This window comes from Sylvia atricapilla, chromosome 10 (assembly GCF_009819655.1).
Source record: "Sylvia atricapilla isolate bSylAtr1 chromosome 10, bSylAtr1.pri, whole genome shotgun sequence".
Classification (NCBI taxonomy): Eukaryota; Metazoa; Chordata; class Aves; order Passeriformes; family Sylviidae; genus Sylvia; species Sylvia atricapilla.
Genome location: NC_089149.1, coordinates 23,921,116 through 23,940,888, shown reverse-complemented (window position 1 = coordinate 23,940,888; position 19,773 = coordinate 23,921,116). Strand labels below are relative to the sequence as shown.

General features: G+C 40.8%; 1 protein-coding gene across 8 annotated transcripts in view; it reads right to left on the bottom strand.

The window, feature by feature from the left end:
* U2SURP (U2 snRNP associated SURP domain containing) overlaps positions 1–18,699 on the bottom strand; it is a 41,761-nt gene extending 23,062 nt beyond the window's left edge. For 2 of the 8 annotated variants that reach the window (XM_066326357.1, XM_066326363.1), the window contains exons 1-13: positions 18,623–18,699; positions 11,636–11,680; positions 8,958–9,062; positions 7,758–7,872; positions 7,226–7,359; positions 6,025–6,066; positions 5,181–5,248; positions 3,806–3,900; positions 3,687–3,722; positions 3,504–3,586; positions 2,955–3,120; positions 2,336–2,547; positions 1,346–1,389 (exon numbers count right to left, since the gene is read on the bottom strand). In XM_066326357.1, the coding sequence (XP_066182454.1) occupies positions 1,346–1,389; positions 2,336–2,547; positions 2,955–3,120; positions 3,504–3,586; positions 3,687–3,722; positions 3,806–3,900; positions 5,181–5,248; positions 6,025–6,066; positions 7,226–7,359; positions 7,758–7,872; positions 8,958–9,062; positions 11,636–11,680; positions 18,623–18,667 (1,190 nt within the window). In that variant the 5' untranslated portion in view covers positions 18,668–18,699. Of the gene's footprint in view, positions 1–1,345; positions 1,390–2,335; positions 2,548–2,954; positions 3,121–3,503; positions 3,587–3,686; positions 3,723–3,805; positions 3,901–5,180; positions 5,249–6,024; positions 6,067–7,225; positions 7,360–7,757; positions 7,873–8,957; positions 9,063–11,635; positions 11,681–18,622 lie in introns of those variants that run through there. The other 6 variants (XM_066326358.1, XM_066326359.1, XM_066326360.1 and 3 more) reach the window with 6 other exon arrangements.
* Positions 18,700–19,773: the final 1,074 nt, after the last annotated feature.

The window sequence follows — 19,773 nt, the reverse complement described above, 5'->3', positions numbered from 1 at the left end:
ATGAATGGTCTTAGCAGTTGTCATTGGCAACTTCCACAATCATCAGGAATCATTAGAAGTGTTTTCAAATACAATTCATTTAACATGAGTTCATACAGGTTTTTACAATGCTACAGTAAATAAAATGGACATAGAAAAAATAATTTTTTTCTCTGACAGCTACTCTGTGAGCACTGTACAGTTTTACCAGTACTTGTTCTACTACTCAATATGATTTTCAAATCAAGACTCCTCCTGGTCGCCCCAATTACTCAAGTCTCTACCCAACAAAAATTGTACTGTCCTAAAATTCCATCAAAAATACAGTACATTGGAGCATGTACTGACAAGTTTGTTAATGCACTATACAAATCTCCTTCTGCCCCCTCCCCCCACGCGAAAAAAAGAAAAAAGGGACTTTGTGACAATTAAGACAGTGTAGTAAAAAAACAATAGTGCATTATTTTAAAATGGCATTTAGCTTAAGTTGGCCAACAAAAAAAAAGGTTTTTCAGTTATAATAAAACCACATTTATTGGAGCCGATCGTACCAATGTCTGGTCAAAAACTGTATACTTTCCCAATCCATCCCATGATGTTTTCCTGGTCCCCCGCTGCCGCAGACAGTTCAGCTGGTGTTGCTCACCAAGGCCAATGTCAAAGAGAATTTGGTAATCTTTTGTGCTTCTTTACTTTTAAAACAGTGTTGTGTTCCTGTGTCTGGGAAAAGGCTTTAGCTTAACTGAGCAAGAGTACGCCTAGACTAGTGTGAAGGTAGGAACAACGATGGGGACCAATATGGAAAAAAATCCTTGCAATAACACAAAATTATCTTTTTCAGTGACAAAAATTATTAACTGCTGTGTTTTAAAAATTAGCAAAAAATCAAAAGTGATTTTCAACTGAACTGGTTATAAAATGTACAAGTGGGGAAAAAAAGAAAAAAAGAAAAAAAAAAAAAAGACCCCAAAAAAACCCACCAAAAAACCCCATCCCAAAAAACCCCCAAACCAATAAACACCACCCACAGCTGCCTCCCAGTACACAGAGGTTTATGTCAGGACTTATGCTGCGTCTGTAAGACAATATTTCACCCCAGTGTTCACTTCCAAAACTACCCTGCATTTATTTCTAGTGCTCAAATTAAATGCAAAAGAGAGTAACTTAAGTCTACTCTCACTTAAAAAAAAGAGTTCGTAAGACAAGAATAGTTAGACTGTAAATCACACACATTTCTGTAAGTATCATAAAATAACCATTGCTCAGTCAAGCCATTACCTTTTCCACAACATCACCATTTTTCTTTAAAATTCCGAAGGGGAAATTTTCTATATTTAGATCAGTAATAATAAAGAAAAACATGTACCTTTCTGTTGGGATAACCACTTTGACTATGGCTTGCGACAGAGTCTGTATATGAAGTCACATCAGATAATAAACATAGAATATGTGAGTATTGTTAACAAGTAACAAGCAAAAATATACATATGCAATGAAAATACTACACATCTATCACAAACTTTGCAGGCAATCACTGCTGTGAAGTTATAACTAAGCAATTACACAAAATTCAAATGGTTGTGCCAGTGAACCATGAAGGTTCACTAATTGCAAAGTATCAGAACATTCCTGTCAGAATGTACATTGAGGCACTGAATAGGAACTATGCTGAATATATAAGAAAGGAGTTCTTAAGTTTATGAAAAGATTCTAAACTATTTGACTTGGAACACGTTGGTATTACTTTATTCCCAAGTCTTACAAAAAACAGCCCTGACATTTAAGTGTCATTCAAAGAATCAATAAATTCTTACAAATGTAAATCAAGTTGGTTTGTGATTTCAAGATACTTACCCTTTTATCAGCTAATATGCCACAAAAAGAAAAGTTTGAAAACTGACTCCATAAGTAGCATAAAATACTTACTTATTTAATGTCCAGATAAATTACCTTCTACACAAAATACATCAACTCTTCTAGGGTAAAAAATAATGCTACCCCAATTAAAATGTAGGATTTTCTATAAGGAAAACAATTTAGATACTGCAATTTGGCAGCCAAGAAAAGGGGGGGACGTAGGAGAAAAAAATCCAGGGAGCCTGGAGGGGGAAAATGATAGCCAGATTTTAAGCAGCACTAAATTAACCAAGAGCCAATATACTGTACCCTAACACAGACATGAAACAGAGCTTCAGGAATTAAGTAGGTTCCCTTGGGCTACATCAGGGAGCCAGAGAATTTGCAGACTAAGGGCTGCCAAAGTCAGCCTGAACAATGCAAACCTACGAAGCCATTGCAATACTGTCACAGATGTAGTATTTAACAACGAGATACGGCCCAGGGTACTGTAAGTTACCTTCTCAAAATCTTCCTTGTTTTTTGGTGGTGGTAACATTGGAGCATTGGGATTCTTCAATCTCTCCCTGGGCTGGGCATTGAAAGGCAGTCCTGACGGGGGTGGTGGCAGGGTGTGCTCCATCATGGAGGGCGGAATGTAGATTGGATGTGGTGGGATAGGTACAGCTTTGCCCCAGCCCAGCTTCATTTCAAACGACATAATCATCTTGCCTGGAAAAGTGAAAGGAAAAAACCTCCATTACAATGGTGTCATAAATTTCTCCTCGTTAAGTGCAACATTTAGGTTTGCTTGCCACCATTTACCTTTTGCTTACATTGTTGATTACTGTTATTATATCCATCAGACTACAACACAGGCAAATGAAGGCCTATTACACTAAATGTTATATTAAGTCTTCCCCCAATGTCTGTCTTCAGGACACTACAGTACACAATTACTGTTGTTTGACAACATTCAGTTGCCAGTAGAACAGTCAGGAATGAAGTAAAATCACTGCCAGCCTGGTATCTACTGGAGTAACAGAGTATCTCTCAGTTGTCTGATAAAACAACCTGAAAACGTGCTTACAGTCTGCAAAGATAATTACAGCCAGCCCTGAACAGAGAAATCTGTTTACCATTTAAATTCTTCAGCGCTCTTTCAGCATCTCTCCTGTTCATAAAGGCAACAAAGCCACAATTTCTTTCTCTTGCTCTTTCTTCATCAGTTCTTGGCCACATGATTTTAACACTCGCTAATGGTCCAAAGCGGCCAAATTCTTGGCATAACATCTCTTCGTTCATCTACACGAAAAAGAGGTAAAAATTACCATTTTGCCACTGTATTTCTGTGACAGTTGTTCATATTCTTGTCCAAATGTCAAAATTTTCATTTTTTCAGTTTCTTGAAAAACACCATTTCATTGATAGCCCCCCAACGCAATCTACTGCAGAAACAAGAATCTAAAAAACCTGCCCTTTTAACTGAGCACACTCAAATTTTTAAGATATGATCCACCTTCCTTAAGGATATCAATGGAAAAAGAATTTTAACCACACTAGGGATTGGTAGTCTAAACCTTAACTTTTCAGTGTTACTGTACGGAGCATTTATTCCAATGAATATTGCAAAAAAATTCATCTGGGCCTAAACATGCCAACACTGGACTCCTTGGCTTCAAACTTACCTGAGGATTGATGTTTCCCAGATACAAATTTGTTGTGCTTGGATCTCCAACATCATGTGACCCTGGTGCATAATCATCCAGTACTAAAATAAAGGGGGGAAAAAAAACAAAAAAAGAAGTCATAATCCCTGCTATGCATTTAAATGACAATATTAAATTGAGTATGAAAAGAATCAGTATTACCACCAGATGATCTGTTTCTTCTTGAAGGAGCATCCACTGAATATAGAGAAGAAAAATATGTACAATTTAGTTTACAAATCATATAGCCCAGACAAACATAAAAAACAACATCTACTTACTTGAACGCCGCTGCCCATCTGAATCAGACTGGGGTGGTTCAAAACGACTCAATCTACCTTTTGTTTTGTGCCTTTCATCACGCTCCTCTTGGATTCTACAAAGCAAGTTCAAAGTAAGCAACAACTTAAAACCATACTGAAGTTTTTATTCTAAAATTTTGATTTAACTTTGCATTTATGAGAATTTTTGTTATGAAACAATGGGTTTGTTAAAACATCCGAATTGCCAATATGTCTGAACTTTTGTTTCATCAGCTGGAATATATCTACCAGAATGATTCCAGCTGCATGCTTCCTCGTTCACAGTGTCAAGGTATTTTATTCTCAAACAAAATGGAAGAACTGTGCTCTGAAATAGTGACTCCAATTCCACATCCAACTGCCAGAGATCCGCACGCCACTCAGGTGACGTTTCAAGATGCACACAACTCCTCTGTGCCTATTTACCCTTCTAGCTTTTCTAAGCCTTACTACAGGCACACCCACATGACTATTTCCAGAATAAACTGGATTTCATCTCAGTTTCTAACTCTGAGGACAGTACTCTCAAGTAACTATCTGCTTCCCTGCGGCCTGGCCTTAAATCCTGATATGAAGACACTGAATCCCAGGAATACAAGGTCGTCAGTTCAACTCACTGACACCAACTAAGGAACACAGAGCAGTGAGGCTCAAGGCACTCCTCACAAAAGCCACATATAGATTTAGAATGTTGTACCTACTGCTTTCTAATGCACAGAGATTCATTTGTGTTCCATCAGGATGAATATATGGCACTCAGCTGCACTCAATACATGTACTGCTTTTTGTTGTGTTACAACACATATGGAAGTGAAACAATCTGCTTTTTCAAAAATTATCCAGCTTGCTTTTAATACTATGCAAGTTGAAGTCTCTGGACTTGAATTACAACTCTCATTTCTGCATTATCCAAAAGCTCAACCTTCTTCTACAAATTCCTCTGGATATAGTTTAGAAACACTGACAAAGCTCACTCTTTTCTAGAGTGACAGACATTTCATATTGTCACCAATCTCTCTTGCTACAGCCCTTTCCTGGGTTTGCTGGGCAGGTTCTGGCAGCGGGGGGCTACAGGGGTGACCCCTGTGAGGAGCTGCCAGCAGCTGAGAAGCCAACACCAGCTGGCTCCAAGAGGGACACAATGATGGCCAAGGTCAAGCCCATTAGCCATGGGGGTAATTAAGCCTAAGTTATTTTCAGCTAATTAGTTATACCATTTTACAAGCATTTGAGGGAGAAAAAAATAAAAAAAAAACTTATTTGGGAAACAACTGAGCAAGAATGATCTTAAATATTGTCTGCAAAACAAGGCAAAACCTTGGATTTTGTTTACAATAAAAACTAGCCAACTTACTGCTTTAATTCTTCTTTAAAAAGCTCCAAATTACTCTTTTTCTTTTCCTTCTCTCCTTTCTTCAAAGGCTAAAATTAAAGATATATAAAACAACATTTCAGAAGACAAAATGAACAGAATTAAAAATCATAACAAAACTTCCCATAATTTCCATGCATATTTTACCCACGGCTTTCAAACCAAGTAACTACAGGAGGAAAAAAACAACAACAAAAAAAATCAAAACCACAACCAAACAGACCGAAACATTCAGACTGAGCACTATCAAACACAAAGCTAGAAAATAAAACATTAAGGATAGTTCAAAATAAACTTTGTTACTTCTCATTCTCACAATGCAGCACGTGAACAAACATTCTCTCTACCACATCCACATTTAAAAGAACTGTGAGGTACTTTGGCACTTTGTTCCATTTGGAAACTAGGATGCTGACTACACCCCTAGCAAACCATCATGCTCTAATGAATTTGACAGATGTGTGTACATATATATGTAAATTATTTTACATATATATATTCAATTATTTTATCCACAAACATTCTACTTGAAAGCAATTTCCTTCTCTTGCTTCCTTTTGGATGTAAATACAGTCTGAAAAAACAGTTAAATAGTTCAAGTTCCTCAGGAAAAACACTCTTGAATGACAAAGAATATGGATACTGCAATCCTTTTTTTTTTTTTTTTTAAGTAATATATGTTCCTTAACTAACTGATGTGAAATATTATCTCCAACGACATTGTTTTTATATAATCAAATTTAAATGAAAACGTTTCCAATAGGCAGACATACAGAATATTTGTGTTACACACTACAGCTTTGGAAAAACTGGACTTCCTACTCACCCCAGGCAAAGTTGTTTGTTTGTTTTTGTTTTTGGGGAGGGTCTGCCAAATAAATAAAATCATTTTTACCTCATTATCTTCAATCACCATTGGACAGGGCAAGTGAGTAAACTGCATTACTTCACAAGTATTTATGAAAAATTTGAAAAGCAGTAATAGTCTTACAGTACAAACACTTGCATATGACAGAACAGAGCTCAGAAAAATAAAAAAATGCTGCAATTCATTTCTGTTTCTGTAGAGCTTTACATACAATGAAAATCAAAACTGCCATCCAGTAGTATCCAACTGCTCTAACACTGACATTTGTTTAAAGCTGGAAGGAGGTTATGATGGAACTGTCCACAATTATCACATTACATTCCTTTCCCACCCTAACAGGCAGCATCATACATGTTTCACTTAAGCTTTAAAATTGTAGTGAGCTCTATTAAAAGACTTTTAAGACATCCAAGACATTCATTACACATACACAGTAGTAACAGTAATCATATGCAATTATCACTTGACTTGAAGACTGCTTGTTCATATTTCTAAAATTTTCATTACTTTTTATGATGAACCTTGATTAAAAAAAACCCAAAACAAAAGGAAAAAAAAAAAACCTCCATCAAACCATGCAGAAAACAAAATAAATTAAATAAAGCAAGGTGATCAGCTTCAGAACTGTTCAAGTTCTGGAACTCAAAGAGGGACTTTCAAAGGGGCTTCTGAAACTTCACCCCCCAAAAAAAACCCAAAACAAAACAAACAAACAAACTCAAAGAACCCTATCAAGAAAAACTTGGATCAGCACAAAGCTCAATTTATTTTTTGGTTTTAAGTTTAAAAAAAAAAAAATTAAACAGATGGTAGCAATAGGAATTGAGGAGAATTGCTTCTAAAACCAGAAGTTCTGAGGACTGAAGAAGCTCTTACTTTGCAACAGACACTAAATCCATATCCATGAGAAGTCTGTCCACATTAGCAGCACCACAGTAAAAGGGCAGTGCAGCACCAGGTGGATTGTGCCACAGACAGGGCTCCTGGGCCCCTGCATCTCATCACCTTCATATCTGCTACAGGTTAGGCAACTCCAAATGTCACCTCCTCTCAGTATGTGCCAGGTGCAGATAAAACTACTCTGCAAGGTCACATGGCCCTTTCCCTAAGCACTACTAAATACATCAGGATGGAGATAAGATTCAAGCAAGAAACTTACAGGCTTTTTGGTTTCTATCATTAGGAGGGATGGAGGTTTCTCATTAGATGGCTGACTTGGCTGATTTTTTTGATCTGAGAATCGTGATGAAGGTTTGTAGATTTTACCCCGTTTTTCATCTGTTTCATGCTCCTCTGAAATTAAAGGCAAGTGGAAAGAAAATTTTATTAAGTAATGCTGCACAACACTGTTCATTAGAAAGAATGCTGTTCTTTAGTCCTGGTCATTCAATTCAATGCATTATTTCATTTTCAAAAAGCTGAGAATACCAATTTTACATAATTTAACACTGTTTAATATCAAGAAAAAGAACATGGAAAAGTTAGTCTAAACCGAAGCATTTTTTCTTCTTATGGTTAAAACATAAATCACACCACTGCCTACCTCAGCCAAAGCATAGAAGTAGATTTTAGCATCAAGTTTTCTTTTCTGCTTCTAATGTAACATTAATTTTAAAATGCAACTCAAAGCCAATCTTCGTCTTTACTCAAAGCCAAATGACCCACCACATCCAAAAAAAGATTAGTTATACCTTTAGATGCATTAACGATTCCTCCTCTTACAAATGTTTTCACTTTATTGCCATCACCTCCTTCAAAGGCAGCAAGGAATTCTTCATAAATTTCTGCAGCAGCCTTCTCATCCTCCTACATAGCAAATGTTAATCTATTTACTATCATCACAGAACAACTTTCACTAGATAGTTACTCTTAAATTAGCTACGTGACATTCCTTTTTATTTTCTACAGATCAAGCTACAAACTGCATCACAGGAATTTCAATTTTAGACAATTCAAATTCCTGAGGAATGTGGGCAGAACACAGCACATAACACACAAAGCCAGTGAGGCTGTGTGCTCCAATATGTTCCTTTCCAGGAGTTTACATGGCAATTTAACACTCAGAAGATGCCAAACAGAAAAGCCCCAATCAAAGGCTCATGAGCCTGGAGCTCTGTTGGATTTAGCATGAGAGAACAGTGCCCATTCCATCTCAGCCTTTACGACCAACCCACGTGGCTGAAGGAGACCAACAAATAACAGGACCACCTTTTCTCCATCTCCCAGAGAACAAGTTAATTCAATGGATTAAGCTGAGACACTGAATTTAGCACTATCATGATCTTTAGGCCAGCATTTCCAACAACCCAGCAGGAGATAAGCCACTGGAATACAGTATGAGTTGCGTGTATGAAGTTTAAACCCCAAAACTTTCAAAACTTCCACGTCACCAACTACCAGGTACATACTTCCTAAACTTTGGACACTCCTGAGTAATCTAAAAGGCAGTATCAAATTTTAAGGCTTGTATTAGTTTCCAATACAGTCATTAAACAAAAAAATGTTTTACAGAAGTGACAAGGATACATACTGAAACAATTGACAGGTACTCTTTGTAATGACTGAACTCCAAAGATAGACAGCAAAGGAACAACAGAAAATTACCTAAGGTGATGGCTGTCTCCATCCTCAGCAACACATCAATGGATTATTGTAATTCCCTATTTCAGGAAGCCAGAGAACTTGATTTCTCACAGAGAAGGAAAGAGTAAGCCTCTCTGTATTGTAATGCCATGGATGCCAAAAATAAATTCTACATGTACAATACAATTCACTTCCACTCTTAGAGAGGTACAATTATCAAAATTAAGATATTCGGTGTAAAACCTGGTTGCAATCTGAAAGCAAACTTATTTGAGCTCTGCATACCAAGTAAAATTTTCATTTGATACTATTACCTTCTTTTTTAATTCTTCTTGCTCTTTCTTGCTCAGAGTCCGTTTGGCAGCACTCATTTTGCCAATACTGAACGCTTTAAGCTTACTTTCCATTAGAGGCTGCAAAGGGATTAAGAAAACAGACATCAAGCTGTTAACAGCACAATTAAAATAATGTTATTTTTGACCTTGGTCTAGACCAGTAACTCAAATAAAACAAAGAAAAGTCTTTCTGTAGTTATCTCTGAAGTTGTCATTATCTAATAGAACTAACAAAAAATTATATTGTGTGGCTTTTTTTAAACAAATCATCCTTGGTTTAATGAGAAAACTTTTAATACACCATTCAAACCCAGCTGAAAGCTGAAGGACACTTGCTGTAAGAGCCTGGACATTTATCACTGTGCAGTGCTGCAGTTTCTAAACCACCAGAAATACATGCTTTGCACTACAGCTCTTCCCCCTTCCCTCCTCCAACCCTCAAAAAAGCCTTCCTGACTATTTTGCCCAGAATAATGTTTGTGCAATGTAATGGAACAACCAAATGCATGCTAAATTTCAGTTGTACTTCAAGATAAAAAATAATACCTTTGCTGGAACAACAAAACACGCTCTAGAGGCTTTCAGCTATCAATTAAAAGAAATAAAAAGCCTCAAATTCAGCTCCTAGATCAGCACAACAACAAAGCCCCAGAAGAAAAAAACATAACCTATGAGCCTTTCTTCAAAATATTTGTGATACTTATACAAAGAGCACATAGTGATGCTTAAAACTATGGGTTTTGCAACGACAGTTCTTAAATCAGCTCAATAAAACATGAATGCAAATAAAGTGAATAACTTCAATGTTGAATTAGTTATTCACTAATAAAGTGAGTAACTTACTGTAAAAAAAAAAAAAATCTAATACCAACTGGATATGGTTTCCTCTAGGAATTATTTTCTTTGTAAAGAGTTTTATTTCTAGGATCAGCTTCCTATTTAAAAATGTTTACATTAAAAAGCACCATGAAAAACAAACTGTTTTAAGTATCTTCAATTTATAATCCTTGCTTAGTATCACAAACACCTCTTAGATCTGTGCCAAGCACAGGACCAAGTAGCTCCTATTCCTTTGAAAGTGTTACCTCTTCATGACTGAAAGTAAAGCTGTCAGTGACAAATTTATGCAGTGTTGTCTGTGAAGTTATCTGGTTTATGACACCGTGTTTGTCAACGTGAGCTGCTGTGACAGGTTTATCAGGAGATTTAATTTATCTGTGTGATTTTAAACTTAATAAAATCAGTCTTCCAGTTGTCTGAAAACCAGCTTCTATTTCAGTATGACTGACAATTTACAACCTTGGCAAAACATGAGCACACAGCTATGGCACAGCAATGCAGGCAGAACAAACACCACACTCCTACCCAAGGCTTATCCTGTCATCAGAAAATAATCTCTTACAGTAATGTCACAGGATACCTGCAGATCAGCCACATGAATATTGGTTCCAGTGACATAAGGGAAGCAGCTGCAAGATAAAGAGTTCTGGCACTAAGATCTGCTCAGTTTAGAAAGGGTCTCAGGGAAAAAAACAACTTCCAAGTGGCAGGAGCAATATAAAGTTAAGAAGACTGAACTAATTTATGCCTGCTAGTTAGATTCCAGTGGGCAATTATAACATTATCATTAATGATACACAGCTTCACAGAATTCCTAACAACAGAACTACACAAAACTTGAAGGTCTTCTTCCTTAAAAAGATGCAAAATCCTGTGAAAACAGTAAAGCAGATGACAGAAGCAAAGAGAAACTTGCAGCTGTGTAATCAAATCTCTGTATGAAGGCAAACTCCTGTAAGGTGTCACAAAGCACTCAAGTTCCAGTTCCATCAGTACAAAACACTCAGAAGAGATTTAAGAATAATTGTCCAAATTGTAGCATGTAAAAAAAAAAAAATCAATAAAACAAGCTACTTCTTTATGTAAAGTTTCTGCTATCACAACTTGAATAATGCTGTCTTACAAGCAATTTAACAGCTGGTAATTGACTTTTGCATGTACAAAATCAAATTGAAATCTTGAAGAAAATCCAAGCCACAGAATGAATTGGCTGGTATTAACTCCCAGTTTGGCTCCTGCTGCCTGTTTTCACTTTAGCTCAGGAACAGGTTTCATGCAACACCAACCACACAACCAGGCAAAGGTCTCGTCACTGAGGGGATAAGGGCTGGGGTGGCCAGCAGGACCAGGTTACTCCTCTTACCTTTTTCTTTACCATATTCTATTAGAAAGAAAAATACAGGATGGAATTAGGGCCACACTGTCTCAGCTTTGAGAAGCCAGCTGTATACGAAAAGGCACTTCCAATATCCCGTGACTCCTAGGATTGGTCACCTCATATTCTCAAGCATTCCTCAATGTAAGAGACAAACCCAGAGTCCTTGCAGCTTCTTTCTGTTCCAGAACCCACTGGGGATGCAGAAACATGCAGCTCAGCTCCTACACTGGGGCTTGTTTTCAAAGTTTCAAGGAGTATTTTTAAACACGAAATCAATGGTTCATTTGCAAACACCTACAGGTTACATACCCAATGCATCAGATTCTGCCTGCAGCACGGAGTTTTCTCCAAAAACAGGCCTATTTTGAGCTTGTGGGTTTGGCTGGAATTTTTTGGGGTTTTGTTTTGTTTTTGTGAAGTGTTTTGGACTTACATGTGAATCAGCAGATCCAGCGGTATGTGCATCTGGCCCTCTGACCTGAGGAGAGAATGACGAGGAGGTGAGGCACTCAACAAGAAACAGATAAACAACCTCTGGGGAGGTTTTCCCCCAGTTCTTGCAATTTGATTTTCATTTCAATTTCAACATCCAAAGACGCAAGAATAAAAATACATGTAATGTATTTTAATGATATATCTGGCCTAGGTCACCTCAGAAACAAAGTCAGTATAAGGCAAATATGGGACAGACCTAAAGATAGACTATTAAAAAAATCCAAATTTCCACAGCTGGATTTTATAAATATGCCACTAATGATGTCACTGGGGAAAAAAAAAAAAAAGTCAGTTAGTTACACTGCATCTTCAAGAGTTGTCTTAAAGGCTGTTGAAGATTACATAAAGTACTTGATTACCTTTGGTTTCCTATAAAATAATTTCCAAAACTCCTTTTACTATACTGTGCATATATGGAACCTGGCCACCTTAAAAACCTCGATTTGTTACTAGGTACTAATTGACATTATTATTATTTTAAACCCTAACTGAACTTTAACACCTAAACTAGCACATATGAAAAATCAGGTTTTAAATAAGTTTAAGTGATGGAAAGCACACTTTCAAATTACGTAACGCCCAAATTCCAGAAAACCTGACATAACATCTGCTAATAAGATATCATTGCTTGATGCACAATTCATACCTTAATTAAAATTTAAAAGCAAAACAACACACTTCCATAAGCTGAAATCTGTTTGTTACAGACCATTAGCATTTCTCCTTATTACCAGTTTATAGTTTACACCAGAAATAGTAATATATGATGTTCATTTCCAGTCTTTCAAAACTAACAAGCATCAAATGCTACTCTAGAAGATTATCTACTAGGTCTTGTTTTTCTTGTGCATCCTGCTTTTTCACCAACTCTTTCAACAAGTATATTCCTATGCTATACAGTTAAATCAATTTAGAATAAAATGGTCTTCAACAGAAAGCACTTTAGCAACCAGAATTAAGTGCACAAAGATAAAGAACGACACAAAGATCCAGCCCTTCCAAGGCAAGAAGGGCTTTTGCCTAGAAGCAAAAGGCTTCTAGGAATATGTTTGGAGGATTGTTTTAAGAAAGTGAAATGGGGCAGGGAAAAAACAAGAGAAAACATTCATGTCTTACTCTCCAAGACCTCCCAAATCTCCTTGTTTGACTCACAAGCACATCTTTGCACAGAAGCTAATAACAAGCTGAGTTCACATGCTGCAGTAGCAGTTCATTAGAATACACATGGAAGCAAATATCTCAAGCATCTTTTACTAATGCCACTTCCTGCAAACTTCTCCTCCTGGGTACTTAGTGCTGGATTTTTTTGTGATCCACAACCGCCTGTGGCGCTGAGCTCAGTAATCTGTTATGCACAGGTCTACACACTGCACAAACACAGCCTAAGGAAAGCTGTCCTGCCCTCAAGAGTTTAGGAATGTGTAGCCCAACACCACACAGATAAAAGATGTACACTGTGCAAAAGAATTCCAGAGCACCTTAACAGTATTCCTCCTCCTCCTGCTGCCAGCTGCCACCCTGCAGCAACCAACAGAGCAGCTGCAATTCCAGCCTTCCAAAATACAACTTGAGACCAGCAGTTAAAAACATCAGTCTCAAAGGTGGAGTGATCCTCAGTGTCCTGACAGAGATGGAGCACTGCTCCAGGAAAGGAGCTTGTCTGGCAGCAGCAGAAGGGAATGGCCACCTCTTGCTCCACCACATCTGTTTCATTTATGGAAGCTGCAGATAGTGACACCTCCCAACAGGGGTGGTGCTGAAGCTGCTAACAGGAGGACAGAAACAAGGCTTTACACAGAGTAACAAACAGTGGGAATGCTCAGTACAGCGACAGATTATCCTGAGGAGGGACATAAAAGAAGACAATAAATCTGCTTCTCCAGCAGCAAGCAGATGATACTGCCCAGAAAAGCTGCAGTGCGTGGTAGCACACAGAGATTCTGTGGGAGTACAGTGGCACTCCCCAACCCACCAACAGGGACCACGGCACTGTGGAGCCACTGAGCATCAGCTGAGCAGCAGAATTTCTATCAGAGTGCACTCAGAAAACTTCTAAAAGCCGTTTTAGCTTTTAGACCAACTGTACCCCAGAATAACTAGCACCTTTGGAGAGCCATATTATCTTCCTCCTTCAACAATTCTTATTTTTAAGATCATCTCTTTTCTCTGTATAGGTTTAGTCCTACCTTTGATACTGCTCCTGACCAACCAAGCAAGTGTTCTGACAAAGCACAAGATTAAAAGGTTGACAGAATTACACATCGCTATCAGCCACTTTCTAAACAGCAGTTATTTTAAAAAAATCACAAATTCTCACAGCACTGCACTTTGCATCCATCTGCACTGCCTTGACAAAAGGGGCCATTTTGTTTCCTTCAGAGTCAGACCAGCTGCACTGACTCAGCGCGATCGGTGCCTTTCTAACAGAGGGAAACATTTTAGAAGATGTTGCCCACCTGTGTTGAAATCTGGAGCAGGGTTATTTTTTCTGTTCTCATCATGTCAAATAGCTCAACTGAACTTAACTGCTGAAGGAAAGACACACAAAGCTCTGCCCTACACGTGATGAGATGCGAGGACAGCTCCCTCGTGCTCAAAATGCCACAGAAAAAATACAGTGAATCCAACCTTCAGTCACCGCCAGCACAGACAGCTGACAAATGCCTTCTTACGCCCAATTCATTGCATCTCTGCATGAAAAATATCTCTTTTTTTCCCCCTCAATTAGACTATTTTACAGCCGGATCACTTTTTCTCAGTTTCAGGCTGCACATTTGTCAAAGCATGTGCCAGCACAGCTGAAATGCCATTTCAGCAGCTGCACTGCTCCTGCAGTAAAACACAGCCCTGTCAAACCCCAGTCCTGGAGGGGAGGTCACCCAAAGCTTCACTACTGAGTCCAGCCAGCTTCGCTCAACCTCCAAGAGAAAAATCAAAATCATCAAAGGATCACACAAATGAGATTTAAGACAAACTTCCATGAAAATGCCACATCAGAGTCATCTCTGAGATTCTGATCTTTACATTTTCTTCCAGCTCCATGGAAGCTTCCAAGGAAAACAGAGAAGAGAAGAGAACAGCTCTTTAACATCTTCCTTGCGGCCCACAGTTCACATGGCCACAAATCCAGCTCCTCAGGGTTTCTCCAGATTTAAAAATCTCCTGGTAAAACTGGCATGATTGTGTTATTTCACAAGTATTTAAAATACGCTGTATACAATAAATATTTTTTAATTAATACCGATGTCATTTAATGAAACAACAAAGACCAACAAAAGCTGCCAATAGAATCCAGGAGACAATCCATGGTCTTCTAAACGCTGAAAGGTATTTTTATAACAACTGCCACAACTTAAAACGTAAATGAAAGCCCTGTCCTTGAAAGAGCCAATGGCTTCAGGGCGAAATGTTTAAAAGAGGATCTGACGAAAGCCACTCCTGCCCTGTTCCAACACCTTCCATTGATCCTGCCCCATACTGGTCACACTGAACCACAGCACTGCTCCTGGTCTAGCTGATCACCCTGAGAGGGAAAGATGGGAAGGTTCAGCCAAACCATTTCCCAACTCACCCCGCCGCCCAAATCATCCCACATCAACCCAAGAGGACAGTGTTTGGTAGGGAAGACGCAGCTAAGGTTGGGACTGGTTCGTGTCAGCACCGACAGCGAGGAGAAACAAATGGGAACACATCGTAAACTAAGATGTCAAAATCCAGCAAAGGAGGTTTCCAGCTTGCCTTACCCTTTTTGGTCTTCCTTTCTCTCTAGAAAACAAGGCCTTGAAAACACCTGCAGATTATGTTATGGCTAATGTCTTCAGCCTTTACAGTTACTGGGATAATGCAGACTGGTGTTAGTCCCTACCTGAGCAGTCATAACTTGCAGACACAGAAGTACATGGACAGTGGCTTTCTCTGGAAGAATTTGTACAGAATGGTATTCCCCTAGAACCTTAAACTCAGATAACAGGCACAGCTTTTGGGATGAAAAAGGGAACAGTACAGCTTAGTCTGCATATGGTACCAAATTTGAACAGCAGTCTATGGAAGAGCAGCAGCCATGCCAGACAGTCTCTACGCTCAGAGAACACAGTAACAAAATGGAAAAGTCACTGAGCAGCTAAAATTTCATTCCATGAAGATAATAACTGAACATCTGTATCTGTCATTTCAGAATGACATCCTAAATTTGGTAATCCCTACTTTCTCCTCTTTAATTATCTTTCTTTCCTACTTGTCTTTCTCCAAATCTCAGGCATGAATCTTGCTATTCTGATCTCAAAGTGACAAAGGAATAGTTAATGCTTGCAACATATTTCACATGGGAGATTCTTAAAGTTATTTAGCAGCTGCCAGTATCACACAAAGCAGCTGCCACCACAGCAGTGCAGGCACTGGGGGCTCCCTGAACCTGTACCACCTCCAGCAACACTTCCCAAACAGTGAATCAAACAGATAATGCCAGGCTGAAAACACGGGATCCTGCACTATAAATATATTTGACTATATATATATATATGTATATAATAAAAAAAACTGGGTCAAATTCAGCACTTGGACTCTAAGCCTGAAGAACAAACACCAACCATTCTGAAGGGGAGAAGTTATTTTATTTCAGGCACTGGGTCACAGTTCCTTGCAGAGCACAGGAAACAAAAGGTCACTGTGCCTTCCCAGCAGGTATCTAGAAGCCAGCAAAGGGCACACCTTGGAACTGAGACATACCCTGTGGAGTCTGAGAGATATCAAAATGTTTGTATTTGCGAAACAAATACAACTTGCAAATACAACGCACCAAAAGAAGCCTACAGCTTCCATTTAAATTACATAAATTAATTCTAAAATTATTTAAAATAATCAAAATGTCTGACAAATAATTACTTCCAAAAATTGAGCAAAATGGTTATTTACTCAATTGTTAAACCATAAGCATTTTTACAGAGGCTCAACCAAAAATACACATTTTAATCCTTGCCTGAATAAACGAGCTAAATCAAAAGACTATGACTAATTTCAGTATCATTTCTTCGTGCAGGTATCTGAGAAGTATCTCGATGTACAAACACATCACAAGCATTGATGGAATAACAAAACATCCGTACTGAAGGGACCATACACTGTTCAGCCCCCCAGCATTTCCCAAGATTTGCTTCTCGGGAAATAAATTCCAAGAGATACGTAGGCATGTCTTGTTTTATTTCACTTTTCAACAGAAACATTCTCACGGATCAAACTCTGTACTGTCCCTATTTTCTTTGGCACATAAAATAATATTGATGAGAAGAAACAAGCAAGATCTAGAATGCAAAGCATGGGAACAGTACCAGAGGAACACAGCATGGATGTCTGGAGGAATGGGAAACTGAGGGATGAGGGGAAGTGCACAACGGTGGCAAGGGAGGTACAGGAACTCCTCATCTGACCTTACAGATACTCCCTGGGTGTCCCACTGACTTCCATGGGAGGGAAGAGTTAACTGTCTGAACACACATCCAGGACAGAAAACAATTCCTATATATTAATTATTACTGTAAACTGAAAAAAAGAGGACCATCAGCACAGAAATAGTAAATGACATAACCAAAATAGCTTATAATGTAACTGCAAAAAGAAAGGAATCACGCCAGGGTTGGTTTTCTGTACCACGTTATCAGCTGCATTAATCAATAATTAAGTATTCTCTTTCTAATTATACTTGAAATTCCAAAATGTCCTATTCCCTGAAAGCCACTGCCCACAAATTAGGACAATTCTACTACTCAAGTTTTCTGTCCAGCTCTTATTTGCCATTCCAAGCCAAAAGCAAGGAAAAAAACCAAAAAACCACGTTTCTTGGCAATATTTGGAACAGATCATAAAAGGGGGAAAAAAATAACGCTAAAAACAACCGAATAAACATGCAAAGACTTTAAGTAACTACATTTCAGTACCAACTGTACTAATTACTACAGTTTCTTAACAGTAAAATAAAGGGGAAAATAAATAAATAATCCTGGTTTTGCTCAATAAAAAGATAAGCAGAAATTATTCATTTACAACGCTGGAAATTACTGAGCTTTAACACGGCTTTCTCTTTGAATGATTTACACACTCACACACCAAAACCTGGAGAATTTATATAGTTCTGACCTAAAACCTGAAACGAAAGTGAATGAAAGGGAATAATCGTCAAACCATGAACCGCCAGCGCATCCCTCAAAATATCCCGTGCAGCAGGAGCTGCGAGCACCCGCTGGTTTCAGGGCACAGCTCCGGGCCAAGCTTTCAGAAGTGCAGCTCTACCTGCGCTCCGGGGCTGGAAATCCACCCGGCAGGAAGGACGGGAAGCGGAGCAGGTACAGTGAAAAGCGCGGGGAACGCCACGGCAATTCTACGAAACTTCTAATTGCATCACACTTCAAAAGAACCCTCTCCGCCTCGATTCGTCGTTTTCCCTCACACCCGCGAGCTGGAAAGCAGCCCTGCGCGGGCTTCAGCCCACGGGGGCGGGCAGTGAACGAAGCCCGCCGGTGGCACGGCTGAGGCATTACGGAGCAGCCCAACCCGCGGACGCGCGGGCCGGCACAGCGCCGCCGCCGGGCCCCGCGTCTTCCCCCGCCGGGCCACGGGGACGCCACGGGGACACAAACGTGCCCGGGCCGCTCTCGGGAAGCGGGGGTGCCCCGCAAGAGCCCCGGGACCCCGAGCCTCCTTCCCGCCCCACACCCCGTGCCGGGGCCCGCGGTCACCCCGAGCACAGCAGGCCGCGCCGCCCGCGCCTCGCCGCCCTGCCGCTACCGGGCCCCGCCGCCGCGGCAACGGGCCGCGGGCCGCGCTCTCCGAGCGCAACGCAGCGGGCCGCGCTCCCCGAGCCGAACGGAGCGGGCCGCGCTCCCCGAGCCGAACGGAGCGGGCGCGGGCCGGGGCCCGGGCGGAGCGGCCTCACCTTCCCGGCGGGTTTCTGCGAGCCGCCCGGCGCCTTGTCCGCCATCTTGCCTCTCCCCTCGCCCAGCCCTGGCGGCGGCCGAGCGAGCGCCGATCACACCGAGCGCGCGAGCCGAGGGCGCGCAGCCGATGGCCGAGCCGCCGATGGCTCCCGCCCCATCCGGGCGGCGCTCGCCCTGGACGCGTAACGGTGTGAAACGGAACGGACACCGTCTGGAGCGACCTAAAATGTTACAGCTCATCTCATTCAGCGTTCAAAGCCCTTCAATACTGGAAAGGCTAACGCAGCAAGTCCTTCATTACTGGATTTGCTGTCACACTACAGTTGTAACTTTATTGAACGCTGTTTAACTGGGGATTATAACCAGCGGTCGCATTTATCACGAGTCTTGAATCCCTGCGCGTTCATGGAATTTCATAGTATAATATGCAGGGGCTGAGATAACACTTAAGGAAAAGTCAAGAAGAGACACGTAAATTAATGAAAGCTTTAATCCACCCCCTGCCGACACCCACTGCCCTGTGCACACAAAGCACCTGGGCAGCGGACAGTCAAGGTTCCAGAAGGGAGAAAAAACCCAACAAAACAAAACCAACAAAAGGAGCGGTTGAAGAGGGCAGAGGCAACTGCAGAGGGCTGGAAGTTTATGGAGGAGGTCAAAACTCTCAGGAAACCTCACCGGCACCAGATGTGCGTCCAGCTGCGCAGGGACACGGCGTGGTGAGAGCTGCTGCTCTGCCCACAGCTGTGTCAGGATGACATGGCAGCTGCGGCCGTGTGTCAGCAGCATAGGGCAGGGCAGTGTCCCCGAGGGCCGGAGGACAAGGCACAGAGCAGGGCAGTGTCCCCGAGGGCCGGAGGATAAGGTGCAGGCAGAGCAGGGCAGTGTCCCCGAGGGCCGGAGGATAAGGTGCAGGCAGGGCAGGGCAGTGTCCCCGAGGGCCGGAGGATAAGGTGCAGGCAGGGCAGGGCAGTGTCCCCGAGGGCCGGAGGACAAGGCACAGAGCAGGGCAGTGTCCCCGAGGGCCGGAGGACAAGGCACAGAGCAGGGCAGTGTCCCCGAGGGCCGGAGGACAAGGCACAGAGCAGGGCAGTGTCCCCGAGGGCCGGAGGACAAGGCGCGGGCGGAGCAGGGCAGTGTCCCCGAGGGC